The sequence below is a fragment of the Silurus aristotelis genome (assembly GCF_946808225.1).
Source record: "Silurus aristotelis genome assembly, chromosome: 28".
Lineage (NCBI taxonomy): Eukaryota > Metazoa > Chordata > Actinopteri > Siluriformes > Siluridae > Silurus > Silurus aristotelis.
In genome coordinates this window covers 1,548,098-1,562,570 of record NC_139601.1, presented here as the reverse complement: position 1 = coordinate 1,562,570, position 14,473 = coordinate 1,548,098, and the positions used below count along the sequence as shown (strand labels likewise).

General features: G+C 41.8%; 1 protein-coding gene across 1 annotated transcript in view; it reads right to left on the bottom strand.

Moving 5' to 3' along the window:
- Positions 1–14,473, bottom strand: part of camkvb (CaM kinase-like vesicle-associated b) — a 38,694-nt gene that overhangs the window by 82 nt on the left and 24,139 nt on the right. The window contains exons 2-11 of the mRNA XM_083533824.1: positions 10,248–10,349; positions 9,170–9,301; positions 7,776–7,850; positions 6,185–6,323; positions 5,971–6,091; positions 5,411–5,486; positions 5,005–5,141; positions 4,818–4,896; positions 4,592–4,679; positions 1–4,271 (exon numbers count right to left, since the gene is read on the bottom strand). The exon at positions 1–4,271 is cut by the window's left edge and continues 82 nt beyond it. Coding sequence (XP_083389950.1) covers positions 4,011–4,271; positions 4,592–4,679; positions 4,818–4,896; positions 5,005–5,141; positions 5,411–5,486; positions 5,971–6,091; positions 6,185–6,323; positions 7,776–7,850; positions 9,170–9,301; positions 10,248–10,342 — 1,203 coding nt within the window. The 5' untranslated portion in view covers positions 10,343–10,349 and the 3' untranslated portion in view covers positions 1–4,010. The remainder of the gene's footprint in view (positions 4,272–4,591; positions 4,680–4,817; positions 4,897–5,004; positions 5,142–5,410; positions 5,487–5,970; positions 6,092–6,184; positions 6,324–7,775; positions 7,851–9,169; positions 9,302–10,247; positions 10,350–14,473) is intronic.

Genomic DNA, 14,473 nt, shown 5'->3' with positions numbered 1-14,473 from the left:
TAATACTAATAAAACACAAGAACAGGAAAGAACAAAACGAAGACAAATCCATGTATAAATAAATAAACATTATAAATATATTACACATAATTCCCTTTTTGTGTAGAAATGGATGTGAATCACATGAAGCCCAGATTTCAGGACAAACACACACACACACACACACACACACACACACACACACACACACACTTGATCTTGATGACATCCATAAACACAGCCGCCACAAAACACAACCTCTGAAGCCTCGTCCATCCATTTTGCTACGTTTCTGTTCACCTAGCCGCTATGCTAGCTCCGAGAAAGCCCCGGGTGCTTGTGTGTGGAATGGAGCTCAATAACTTTAATTAAAAAAAATCTATCCGTGTATTCATTCTAAACTTTTCAATAAAACGCTTTGCTTGCTAACATGCTAGAATTAGCATTCCACCACGCGATGTTTTCAGACTGAGAAGATTTTCCTGATTGGTGCGATTTTCTGAAAACGTTATCACATCAAAATCATTTAAAATAAGAATTTTTAAAAATCCTATATAATTTATATTGTGTATATTTGAAGTAAACCCTAACGTGACACCACAGGAAGTTTGGTTGACGGATACGCGATTGTAAGCCACGTCCAGCGTCACAGAACTGAGACACCAGCAACGTCCAAAACATGTAGCACGGAAACGTTTGAGCTCCATGAGAGTGTCTAAAGTGTTCTTTGTATGTTAGCTGTATTAGTTAGCGAACTCCCTGGCATGCACGTCCATCCACAGGTAGTCTGGCTACATATGCTAGTATTTTTCAAAGTTAGGTATTGCTTGGTTTTAGGTTGTTTGTTGACAGTGTTGAGGCCACACTGCGTTCACACGTTTTCATCGAGCCTGCGCAAATCAACGTCTTCGTGATATTCTAAACAGTGACTCTGTTTCTACTGTCTTTCTCGTTTGAAAACATCTTCTGAGGCAGTGCTAGTGTATACATACTTCTTATTGGTTGTATAGTGGGTTGTTAGTTTTTATTGTTATTGTTAATCGTTTTAATTGTATGTAAGGTGTTCTCGAGTGTCATGTAAGGCGCCCCTAAATACAATAAATGTATTTAATATTATAATTATTATTATTTTTATTACTATAATCATTATGATTGTAACGAGCGTACGATCACGCTGAGTTATTTTGTTTTCGTAAAGATAGCTATGCCCAGCTGCTACGGCTTCTCATCCAAACACAATAAAAGCCTTGTCGTCTCCTACGACTGCGACTAGACTCACAGGACCACAGGACCCTTCCCATCAGCCTCTGCATGTCACATGACCTAGTCACCTGATCACTCCCACCTGTCCCTTGTCACCTTGTGTATTTGAGTCTCAGCTTGGACCTCACTCTGTGTTTCGCGTTTGTTTTGCACGGTTGTTGTTTTAATTGTTTTCAGTCTTTGTGTTCAGGTTCCTCTGATACTTTGGTACAGTCGCTTTCGCCTGTTTACGTAACGGAACATCAGACCCAAGAACGGACTCAAAATGTGGTGCAAGGTAAGATTTACCTTCTAATCGATAGTGGTGACCATGTGACTAGGTCAGGTGACATGCAGTAGCTGATTAAAGACTTTAACTGTAGGTTTAAATCCCGAAAACGCCAACACAAGTATCGACAGCAGTGCCCATAAGATACCATGGGGAGGCGGCAGCATAATGGTAAAGGAATTGGACTTTGGATCTGAAGGCCGTGAGTTCAAATCCCAGCCTTAACAAGCTGGGGCCCTGAGCAAGGCCCTTAACCCCGTAGCTGCTTAGTTGTACGAATGAGATAAATGTAAGTCTCTCTGGATAAAAGCATCTGCCATATGCCATAAAAATAAAGGTAAGAAACGCAAGTGACTTGTCAAAAGCTGGTAGTGTAAAGTAAGTGGCAACGTTTCAGCGTCCAGCACAACGCACCTCAGTAAAGATAGACTAGGGCTAGCAGGCTGAAGCAGTCGTGAAGCGCTCAGGCGTGGTGAACTTTCCGATGCTAACACGAGCACGCCGAGGCCTTCTGAAGAGCGCAGGAGCGAACAGCAGGAACACGCGTCACAGTATCGCAGTAGGTCGACTATTGCTCTAGTTTATGCTGGACACACTCTCACTCCTGTCACTTCAACACACACACACAAACACACAAACACACACACACACACACACACACACACACACACACACACACACACACACACACACACATCTCCTCGGTCATGCCACCTGAAACCGAGACCCGGCTCATGAGATTTCCCTCAGACTTCATGCTATAATGCATGGAAATGACGAAATAAATGTATATATGATGTAGATTCAAGTGACAAAATATATTACGATGTAAAATAAATGTAACAGAATTCTGTACAATGGACGAATAAATATTTGTAAATTTAAGAAGGTTATTTTATTGGACTATTATTAATGTAAATATTATAGAATTTATTTTTGTAAATAATATTATATATTTTTATTGGATGTTTAGTATGTAGGAGCGTAGACACAAAAACTGAGTATGTCAATAGCTTTGGGATTGAACACATAATTATTCAATAAATAAATAAATGAACAAACAAACGAACAATTCCACTAGAAACATGGACAGACCCTCGATTTTTGGGCGGCCATCTTGGACAACCGCAATTTAGTTTTTTTAATATATTTTGGTATCAACACCAAAGCTCTGTCCGGCTCCGCCTCCCAAAATGGAACGTAGAGCTTCAATGTTCCAAAGTAATTTTTTGAGAATTAGACGCCTACACTGTACGATTTTTATGAGAGTAGTAGCTAAAATAAAAAGCACCCACAAGCTGCATGTCTTGGCTGAAGCTCCTGGTGAATCTCCAAATGCTGACTTCGAATGCATAGTGGCTAAAACAGTTTACACGTCACATTTAACTTACAAACAATAAAACTATACCGTCATTAGCATAGCGTTGCATGGCTTAGCCTAGCCTAGCCGAAACAAATCGGCGACTAACATGTAGCTTTTGTATGGTGTCTATAAAAATGTTCTAAAAGAATTCAATCGGCATCTCATAGGATGCCACAATAATCGTGTTGTGAGTATCGTACTTTTGTTGGCAAAGCTAGCTCAGGCTAGCTGTGCATCCCGCTAGAGTGTAGCATGTAGCGCACTTCCCGTACTAATCTCATTGCATTATTTGGTGTTAAATATGTAATCGAAATGGCTAAACCAGGAGGGACTGAACTGTCCGTGTAAGGCCGATATTCAGACATATTTGAACAAGTGGCAGGAAACAGGAAACGGAAATCGTAAAACGCATGCAGTTTTTTTTGGCTACGTCTCTGTGGACTCGAATATTAACAGACCGTATTTTTTTATTTTTTATTTTTTTTAACAATCGCTTCCTGAGCACAGGAGCGAAGCTGTACCCAGAGGGGCCAACATGGCTGGAGGCGTGTTGATGGGATCTTTTTTTTTAACCAATCAGAGAGGCCTGTGAAGCCACAGATGGGAAATGATTCGCTCAAACAGGAGCCAATTAGTACTTTCCCGATTCGGTGACTTCCCCATGAAGCGAATCATTTTCTGCTTGTGACAGCAGGAATGTCACCGAAGTCAGAGATTGTAAATACTACATCTTTACCAGTGAGTAATAATGTTGGCACCCCTGAGTAGCAACAAAAAGGCGTACATGAAAGAGTTACTTTACTCAAAAAAACATTAGAGTTTCAAAAGTTCTCAAAGGATGTGTGTGTGTGTGTGTGTGTGTGTGTGTGTGTGTGTGTGTGTGTGTGTGTGTGTGTGTGTGTGTGTGTACGTAAAGTAATTCTAGAGTAAGTAACTGTGTATATCGTACGCGACAGTTATGGCTTGTAAGATTAGCAAATACAAGAAAAGACGAAGCTCAAGAAAAGACATGGAGATGCTAATGTTAGCATGAGAGCGAAGCAGGCTCAGGTTGACCATGCTAAAGGCTAATTTACAGAGCTGAGGGTGTGCTGCAAGGGATGTAGGGGGGTCGGAGGGAAGACGGAGATACGGAGTTTAGCAGTTCTGCTCGTCCCCGGGCTGTGTGGCAAAGGGGAGGGGAGTTGGAGATTCGCCGTTGCACGATGAAGAAGCTTGTGCGTTAGATGCCTCCAGAACAGCAGGGGGCTCCGTGGAGGCCTGGGCTGGAGCCTGGGGGTTTTCCTGTGTTCCTCCTGCAGGGTCTGTAGCTCCCTCGCCAGGTTGAGCTGCAGCGGCAGATTGGTGGTGCTCTGGAGCTCGCAGCCTCTTCATGATGGTCGTGACTCGCACGGCTTTCTGAGGACAAGAAATAAAACAGATGAGAGGATCCAACTTTATATGACTGATTTCACAATCTACAATCTACACTTTTATGTGCAGAGGCCAAGGGTGCAGTCAGATGCCTCCAAATCAATAGGTTTTCAAAAGGTTTGGAGCTCTACAGCATCAGATCTTCCACACTAACCCATGTTAAGCATATCTTCATGCAGCTGGCTTTGTGCACGGGGGCTTTGTCTTGCTGGAAAAACCACATATGGTTGGAAAAGTCTGGTGTAAGGATCGTTATTTCAATCTAAATCAATAGCCAAATATTAGCTGAACATAAATAATGCTACCTTCCACTTGGCTCTTGCGAAGTTCTTCTCCATCTGTGCACAAACATTTTCCTTGATGTTCTTATCTGAGGCAGCGTTTCCTGATATCCTACAGAATAGAAATACAAATTCAGGTACGGCCAAGAAACCTCAAAACTCCTATTAATGACCTGCAATATAAAAGAAAACCTGCACGCCTCAGCATATCTTGTAAAAGTTGCCACTAAATGAAAAATGAGGTCAGTACCACTCGTGGTTGATGGCTTCTTGCGCTGTGAGTCTCTGATCCTGGTCGACTTCCATAAGACGTGCTACAAGACTTTTAGCTGCAAAGTGATGAGATGAAATGATTTAATTACAATCAAATCAATTAATAAATAGATAAATAAATAGTGTCCGACTTCAGGCTGATTTAATGGTTTCTTTTTTGTCACCCGAGTCAGAGATTTCGTCCCAGTACGGCGAATCAAACTCGTAATCTCCTGCCAGAATTTTGCGAAACAGGTTCTTGTCATGGTTCTCGTAATCGTCGTCATCTGCCTCTTCGTAGAATGGAGGGTTGCCAGAAAGTCTGCAGAAAAAAAAAGAATGAATGTTCACTATTAAATACAGAAATTATATCCAGATCCTGCATTTTCCACACGCCCCTTTTCAGACCTTTGCTTTCCTTATATGGTTAAAGCTTCCTGTATTGGTGGTGCTGTTTAGTCATTGTTTCTTTCTGCATCTTGCTTTGTTTTGCTGCAGCTCTACATCATCATCACTCTAACTCATCTCTTGCGGTGTTATTTATTTTTTTTGCTTTAGTGCAAATCCAAATATTTGTGATTAGATACTTACAGTATGTACATGATCACTCCAAGAGCCCAGCAGTCCACGGCTCGGCCATATCTCTGTCTCCCAACAACTTCTGGAGCTACATGAGGCACAAAAGAGAAAAAGTCAAAAGTCTCTGTTAAGAATCGCGCTTTTACTCCAGTCCCAATAAACAACAAACTTCAATCGCCAACACCAAACAGAGAAAAATCTCATGGACGCTAAAAGTACAAGGAACTTTGAATCAGCAGGTTCACTGAATCACTGAAGCTGAGAATCACCACTGAACACTTCCAAAACTCTTAGATTACAGTTGATGTTATGTATTGTGTATGTGTGTACCGCTACCGAAGCAACGTATTATATTCTATACTTATCACTGATACGATCAGTGTCCGATCAAAACCTGGATTTTCAGTCATTTTTTGACAGTTGATTGGATTTTAAAGGGGTCTTTCTGGCAGGGAAACACTGATGAACATGCGTACATAGAATCGTCAGTGCTTCCCCCAGAGAAACAACTAAAGAACTTTTCTACCTGTTCTACAAGAGTGTACTTTCACACCATGTTTAATGCCTCCTACCCAGATACTCCGGAGTTCCACATGGTTCTTTGATGAGCCCGTTCTCAAGTTTAGCCAGGTGGAAATCACTGATGACTATTTTGGAGTGTTTCAGGCGGTTGTAATACACCAGGTTCTCCAGCTAAAACAAAAACAACACGAAATTGTCATTACTTTCAATTACAACAATTAATTGCGCATATGTTTGTCCAGCAGGGGAAGCATTGGCACGTGCCTTCAGATTGCGGTGGACGATGTTGAGCGAGTGCAGGTACGCCACGGCCTCTAGCACCTGCCGAACCACGTTGCTGGTGTCTTTCTCGGAGTAGTAGCCCTGGTCCAGGATCCAGTCAAACACCTCTCTACCTGTAGCACTGAAACGCAAATCGGAAAAAAACCAACGTCCGTCATGTCATCGTGAACGTGAAGCTATTCTGTGCATACCGTGCAAATAAGGATTAGCGTCAAGGATTCGCTGATGTATAACATGCAGGAAATATAAGTGCCCAGGGAGGAAAATATACACCAGGGAATCAATTTTGCTGTAGAAATCTAACATATGCAAATCCAAAAACCCAAACACTCAGAAAAGAACATGGTGGAAATGTCTTGTTAGATGAGTGTGAGAGAAAAAGTGTTTTGAAAGAGGGAGAAAGAAAGAGATATGTAGAGGAAGGTATAGACAGAGATTTCGGTACAGTCTTTTTATCTGACATATCCTCAGGCTACATGAGCCCAGGTTCCTCGAGATGTGCCTCAGCGCTGCAGGCTCAGCTGGAGAAAAGCAGAGCAGGGATTAAAGTGGAAATACGTCGTACATCATGACTGAAACTCTTTCTCGGGGTACTCGCTAAGTCCTAAAAGCACATTTATTGTAGCAGAGCTGCACCTTCACATAGCAAGAAAAAATCTTTGGACACCTGAGCATAAGATCGGTATGTGGTTTTCGAACATCACGTTCCACTTTTGGTCCCCGTTCGCTGTTAGAGTTCCTTCACTCTTCTGGGAAGATGCACTCTTATTTTTTGTAAGTGTCCTTGTGGAGATTTGTGTGAGATTTAGCCAGTTTGTGAAGTCAGGTACTAGTGTAGGTGAGCAGGCCTGGGGTGCAGTCAGCATGATCAATTCATCCCAAAGGTGTTTAGTAGGTTTGGAATCAGAGCTCTATAGACGAGAGATGGAGATCTTCCTCTCCAACCCATGTAAAGCAGATCTTCATGAAGTTGGCTTTTTTTTTTTAAACAGGTTTGGGTCTCCTAGTTCAAGTAACAGGGAAAAAAACCCAATACTTTTGTATATTCAGTGTATTCTGGTGTAAAAACACTTGTTTTAATAGCTTACTGTTATAAGCTGTTATAAGCCATCCATTGGGTTTTGATGGTTTTCTTGGATTAAAAATGTAACTGCTAAGAAGCACACTGTCAAAATCTAATTCTTATCAGGAACTTTGCTTCTTTTCCATTGCTTTTAGGTAAAGTTTTTAGGTAAGTTACATTTAGCCAATACAAGACAAAACATTCAGACTGGCGTCTGCACTCACTTTCCTTATGATCGAGATTTGACTGCAGACTGTGAGGCAACAATCGAACACCTCTCAGTTTGATCTATTTTTGTGTCCGGTCACTGTTCCTGTGCTGATCACCGAATTCAGGGCAGCAAAATCATGCAACCATTCTGCGAATCCCAGTAAAGGTCCGTACACACGGTTTAACCACAAGGGAACGAGCACATGCTTGAGAAACGGAATATTCTGGTTTATTAAGGTGCATGTTGGAGCCAAAAAGTTGACCTAAAAACGATACTGATCTGAAAGATGCACAACTTACAGCTCCAAGAAGAGGTAATATTCCTTTCTCGTCTCGTAGACGTCCACAAGCTGGAGAATGTTAGGATGCTTCACCCTGAAACGAAAACATAAAATGAGGCACATGGTTTAGAAGAGGCGGTGAAGCAGAGAATTTTATTTAAACATGAACATCTAGTTTGGGATCAGTGATCAGTAATTAATCTCGGGATTTGAAATTAACCCCCAGGATTTGGTTTCCTTTTGGGATCCTTCACTTTTCTGTCACATGATCATTTACAGGTAAAGCAAACAGACAGGGTGAAGGATTCAGATGATTTACTGCTTCTGGGGCATGGATCTGTCTGTCAAAGTGAAGAAGGTGTAGCTACTGTATCTGTCAGGAGTGAAGAAGATGTATTTTTAATTGAAGAAGGTGTGGCCTCTGTGTCTGTCATTCCCGGTAAAGGGGGTGTGGCCTCAGTATCTGTCAGTCACAGTAAAGAAGGCATGGCCTCAGTATCTATCAGTCTCAGTGAAGGGGTTATGGCCTCAGCATCTGTCTCCCTAATGGAAGGAGGTCAGTATTTGTCAGTCACAGTACAGAAAGCGTGGCGTCTGTATAAGGTGACGGGGACTTAGCATGTGTTTATGTGTCTGTCTCTCCTAGCAAAATGGGTGGGGCCTCTTCCTCTTAATCCCAAACTCCTCGAAGCTCTTTCTCTTTCCATTAATCTGTTTATAGTTGAACCGAACTGATTCCATCACATCATACTGTAACAGCTCAGAGACCAGTTCTATCGTTTCTCCTGGAAACAGAGACACACCCCCTTAATGACTGCGACACTGAGATGAAGCTTTCTAGCGCTTTTCATCGGTGTATAAATCATAAAGATCATTCTGTAAAAGCAGTGTCTCTGACAGCTCTGCTGTTTTTTTACTACACTTTGCCTCCGATGCTCATTGATGTGCTATTATTACTCTCAGAGAGCAAAGCTTTTAGGAGATCGCAAACGATGCTGAACGAAGGACACGTTACAGAGCAGGGGGCTGGTGAGAATCTCAGCCTGAAGGTCTGGCTGTTTGTAGCACCATGACGATCGTGAGCTTCAACACAGAAATAGTTTGAGAACATCTGCTCCGTCTCTGCTTTTCTCACCACTCCGTCTTGTCAAAAGCGCCGCGTCTGCAATAAAGCACCCAGAGGCCACCACTGCTTCCAACAAACACCTTTGGAGTGTATTTTTCTTCCTCAATTTATAAAGGAATTGAATTGATATTTGGGGAAAAAATAAAAACGTGAAGTTTAATACACACATTCTCTCTCTCTCTCTCTCTCTCTCTCTCTCTCTCTCTTTCTCTCTCTCTCTCTCTCTCTCTCTCTCTCTCTCTCTCTCTCTCTCTCTCTTTCTTTCTGGAGGTGCTCAGTAAACTCACATCTTCAGGATGAAAATCTCGTTCTTCGCAGCCTTGCGCACTTTCCTCCCGTCCTTCTTCAGGAACTTTTTGCAGGTGTACATTTTCGACGTCGTCTTGTCCTTGGCTCGGAAGATCTCGCAGAATTCTTCCCTTTGAGGAGAACAAACAATTGAATGCCGGAGGGAAAACAGGGATGAATGGTGACTTTCATGGTCGGGTATAAATGGTTAGAAGGTCTAATTTAATAATACAAGGATCTACAATGGGGTGGATCTTTGAAGAGTCAGGTTTGCTCTTGTATCTTTAGCGTGTATGACCTGGAGCACAATATGTTCATCTCCCAGGTAAACGATACACAAGTTAAAGGTACAGAACCTGCTGATATGCTTTGCATTTATTTTTAACTGTGAGTGTAAGACATAAGGATCCTGCTAAAATCATGGAAATCTTTTATTTAAAGTACACCGTAGCTGTGGACATAAGTATTGGGACACCTGACTTTTCCAGCCATATGTGGTTCTTCCCCAAACTGTTAGCATAAAGTTTGAGGCACACAGTTTTATAAGACGTGGATGTGGAAGCAAACAAATTTTTGCTTCACTTGAACTACAAACCCCAAAATGTTCCAGCATAACAATGCTCCTGTGCACAAAACTATCTCCACGAAGATCTACTTTGAAGCTTTACATGGGTTGAAGTGGACTGCTATAAAGCTATTTGGGATGCTATAGAGCACTCTAAAATTGACTGGAACATCTTCCCAGAAGAATGGATGATATTCTAACAGCAAACGGGGACTAATTATGGAATGTGATGCTCAAAAAGCTTATAATCAGGTGTCCACAAAAACTATTGTCTATCTAGTGTATGTATTAAAGAAGGCAGTTAGTGCGTTCTCACAGCCAAATCTTTGAGTATGATTGGGAGCTGTAGAAAGAGCGAATGGTGAAAATTGGGAGATCAGTGGTGAAAAAATACAGGACGACAGGACACATCGGGTCGTTGTGATCTTTAATGGCCTACGCGACATTTACATCTCTATCCTTTCTGCATCAACAGACTCGTATTTCTATTTTACAGACTCAGGAACACTTACGATTTAACAATCTGTCCCAGATCATATCTGTCTGTGATTTCTGTGGGACAGTTGTAGTCCTTCTTCTCTCCGAGCGTTAAACAGCCAAAAGGCATGGCCCTCCTGGGGAGAGAGAGAGAGAGAGAGAGAGAGAGAAGAGAGAGAGAGAGAGAGAGAGAGAGAGAGAGAGAGAGAGAGAAAGAGAGAGAGGGAGAGAGAGAGAGAGAGAGAGAGAGAGAGAGAGAGAGAGAGAAGGAGAGAGAGAGAATTAGAGAGGGTCATGAAATATCAAGGGACATAAAGAAAGATGGAGAAAAGAAAAAAACCTTTTATCTCTTCTATTCAAAACAAAACCCGACACCAATATCACCCCGAATCAATCAGTCAATCAAATCCAAACTATTTTATAGCGTAATATTCCTCACTGCGATGCTCAGAGTCAGTCAAAGCTCATGTCCACGAGCGTCCGATCCCGTCAGGGGAAATGAATACGGCGTCTGAATAGCGTTACTGTCTAAGATTCAGTAGCGTTAAGAAATAGAGCGCAGCGTCCTGGGACTCGTCAGCAGAATTAATTTAACCTGCATGACGCCCACAACAACATGAGGAAAAACAACAACGTCAGTAGAAAAGAGGAAAAGGAGAACGGAGAAGTGGAGAGACAATTGTGGATTCCTGAAATGAATTTCGGAAAGAATCTGCTTTTCCTTGACAAAACCCTCTGAGGATCACCAAAGAGATGAAATCAGAACAGAACAAATGCAGAATGTTGGACATTTCAAACAAGAAACATAAAATTAATCTGTAATATATTGAATTGCATCCCATCACATTTTTTCCTTTGAGAAGTGTTGAATCGTATCAGTAGCTGCATCGGTGGCTTTTGTTGGCTATGCATCGAGATGCGAATCGCATCAGCCTCAGTTATGGAGATGCACATCCCTAATTTCCATAACTGTTAAAGGTTCTTAACTGTTCAATGATGGACACTTGAGTGTAAAACTGTTCATTATGATTGCAGCCCAAAATAAGTGGAAACAAACTATTACACTGTTTGCAGACCAAATCCATTTACATGATTCTCAACCTTCCACAGTTACCTCATGGATTTTCCCACTGTTCATGAGAAGAACATACTCAGTGAGAAGAAGAACATACTTCGCCCAGGTACCAAATGCACGGCCCGTCCCTGAAGATGTGCAGATGCTTTTCGAATTTTTAATGTAACAGTAAATGGACACAAGGTAGGAGGCGCCGGCGTCTACCGGAAGTATCTGGTAGTAGTATTTTAGTAGTAGTCATTTTGGTATAAGAGACTTTGGGGACACGACATTTCAGGAAAATAAAACTTTTTTAAAAGCAGGATGAAGATTTCTTTACATCCATCTCATAATCCTCTACAGCGCCACACACAATCCTTGTAAAGTAATGCGCACGCACACACACACACACACACACACACACACACACACACACACACACACACACACACACACACACATATGTTTGGCTTTGGAAGTGATAGCACCATACTAGTGTGGTGTGTAAGTGTGTGTGTGTGTGTGTGTGTGTGTGTGTGTGTGTGTGTGTGTGTGTGTGTGTGTGTGTGTGTGTGTGTGTGTGTGTGTGTGTAAATGGCATCTGGCACGCGTTCAGATGCATAATTTTGTTATTATCAACCCACTCCATCTCCGAGGTCTCTGAATCCTTCTGAATCTCTGAGAGGAAAACAGAAATGGTGATCAATGTTGTAGGATTTGCAAAATAGCCTCAGAAAAGGGAGAGAGAGAGAGATAGAGAGATAGAGAGAGAGAGAGAGAGAGAGAGAGAGAGAGAGAGAGAGACACACACACACACACACACACACACACACACACACACACACACACACACACACACACACACACCTGTGTCGTCTCTGTGGCGTGTTTCACTCACAAGGTCATTTTTTCTGTCAAGCCTCAGAGGTGTGTAATTCATTTAAGAACTTTTGCACAGATATCTGAAACCACACACACACACACACACACACACACACACACACACACACACACACACACACACACACACATCAAAGTTCTGGTATTTGATGCAGATAATTGGTTGGACCCGTGAATTGTCCCATCATCATTATCGTTATCCTGTTTCTCATCTACTCTCTTTCTCTCTCTCTCTCTCTCTCTCTCTCTCTCTCTCTCTCTCTTTCTCTGTTTTCTCTCTCTCTGTCTCTCTGTCTGATCGCCTCTGTGTTCTGGCGTTTCTTTTTTCTCGTACCTTGTTATTTTGCTCTCTGGCTGTCTTGGTCTGAGAGCTTGGTTGCAGAACTCCATCAGCTCAGTAGGTGAGTGCTCTTACTCTCCATCAGATACGAGTTACATCATGGAGGCGCAACACTTCAGTGTGGAGTCCAGCAGATTTCCCTCAAGTCCATCTCACAGTCTCTTTCATCTTCTCACTTATTTTCTCTCAGACATTTCATTAAATTGTGCTGCATCTGTGTACACTTGCAGTCCCCCTGTACTAATCCCACACGCATTAATCTCCCTGTACTAATCCCACACGCATTAATCCCCCTGTACTAATCCCACACGCATTAATCCTCCTGTACTAATCCCACATGCATTAATCCCACACGCATTAATCCTCCTGTACTAATCCCACATGCATTAATCCCACACGCATTAATCCCCCTGTACTAATCCCACACACATTAATCCCCCTGTACTAATCCCACACGCATTAATCCCCCTGTACTAATCCCACACGCATTAATCCCCCTGTACTAATCCCACACGCATTAATCCCACACGCATTAATCCTCCTGTACTAATCCCACATGCATTAATCCTCCTGTACTAATCCCACATGCATTAATCCTCCTGTACTAATCCCACATGCATTAATCCCACACGCATTAATCCCCCTGTACTAATCCCACACGCATTAATCCTCCTGTACTAATCCCACATGCATTAATCCCACACGCATTAATCCCCCTGTACTAATCCCACACGCATTAATCCCCCTGTACTAATCCCACATGCATTAATCCTCCTGTACTAATCCCACATGCATTAATCCCACACGCATTAATCCCCCTGTACTAATCCCACACACATTAATCCCCCTGTACTAATCCCACACGCATTAATCCTCCTGTACTAATCCCACATGCATTAATCCTCCTGTACTAATCCCACATGCATTAATCCCACACGCATTAATCCCCCTGTACTAATCCCACACGCATTAATCCCCCTGTACTAATCCCACACGCATTAATCCTCCTGTACTAATCCCACACGCAATAATCCCCCTGTACTAATCCCACACGCATTAATCCCCCTGTACTAATCCCACACGCATTAATCCCCCTGTACTAATCCCACACGCATTAATCCTCCTGTACTAATCCCACACGCATTAATCCCACATGCATTAATCCTCCTGTACTAATCCCACATGCATGAATCCCTCCTTCACTAATCTGCACTAATAAGACTGACAGATACAGAGGCCACACCTCCTATTTTCTGCACTTTGATATTTTTTTAATGTAATTAAGTTAGTTATGTTTCTTCTTTTGCTAAAGAAATAAATATTGTTATAACTAAATACAGGTGATTATCACACCTGAACAGTAAATGTTTTTTTTCCTCAGGTTGAGAACATGATGCAGTGCGACTCATCCCCAACACTGAGGTCCAGTCCAGATGTATTACTAATGCATCAGTACCTGTAACAGTAAGTTTATTTGTGAATATAACTGTAACAGTACTTAAATGTAAGTGTGACCATAAGTGTAACTAACTGTAACTGTGTGTAATTGTAGGTATAACCGTGACTGTAACAGTAAGTATAAATGTAACAGTAAGTGTAACTGTACCTGTAACTGTAGGTGTAATTGTAAATGTAAATGTGAGTGTAACAGTAATTGTAAGTGTAAGGGTCACTATAAGTGTAAATATTAACTGTAACAGTAATTGTAACTATAACTAAGTGTAACTTTAAGCGAAAGTGCAAGTGTAACAGTAACTTTGAGTGTAAGTGTAACTGTACCTGTAACTGTAGGTGTAATTGTAAATGTAAATGTGAGTGTAAATGTAACTGTATGTGTAACTGTACCTGTAACTGTAACAGTAAATGTGGAAAAACAGTAAATGTGAGTGTAAATGTAACTGTAAGTGTAACTGAAACTGTACATGTCAATGTAACAGTAACTGTGAGTGTTACAGTAACTGTACGTG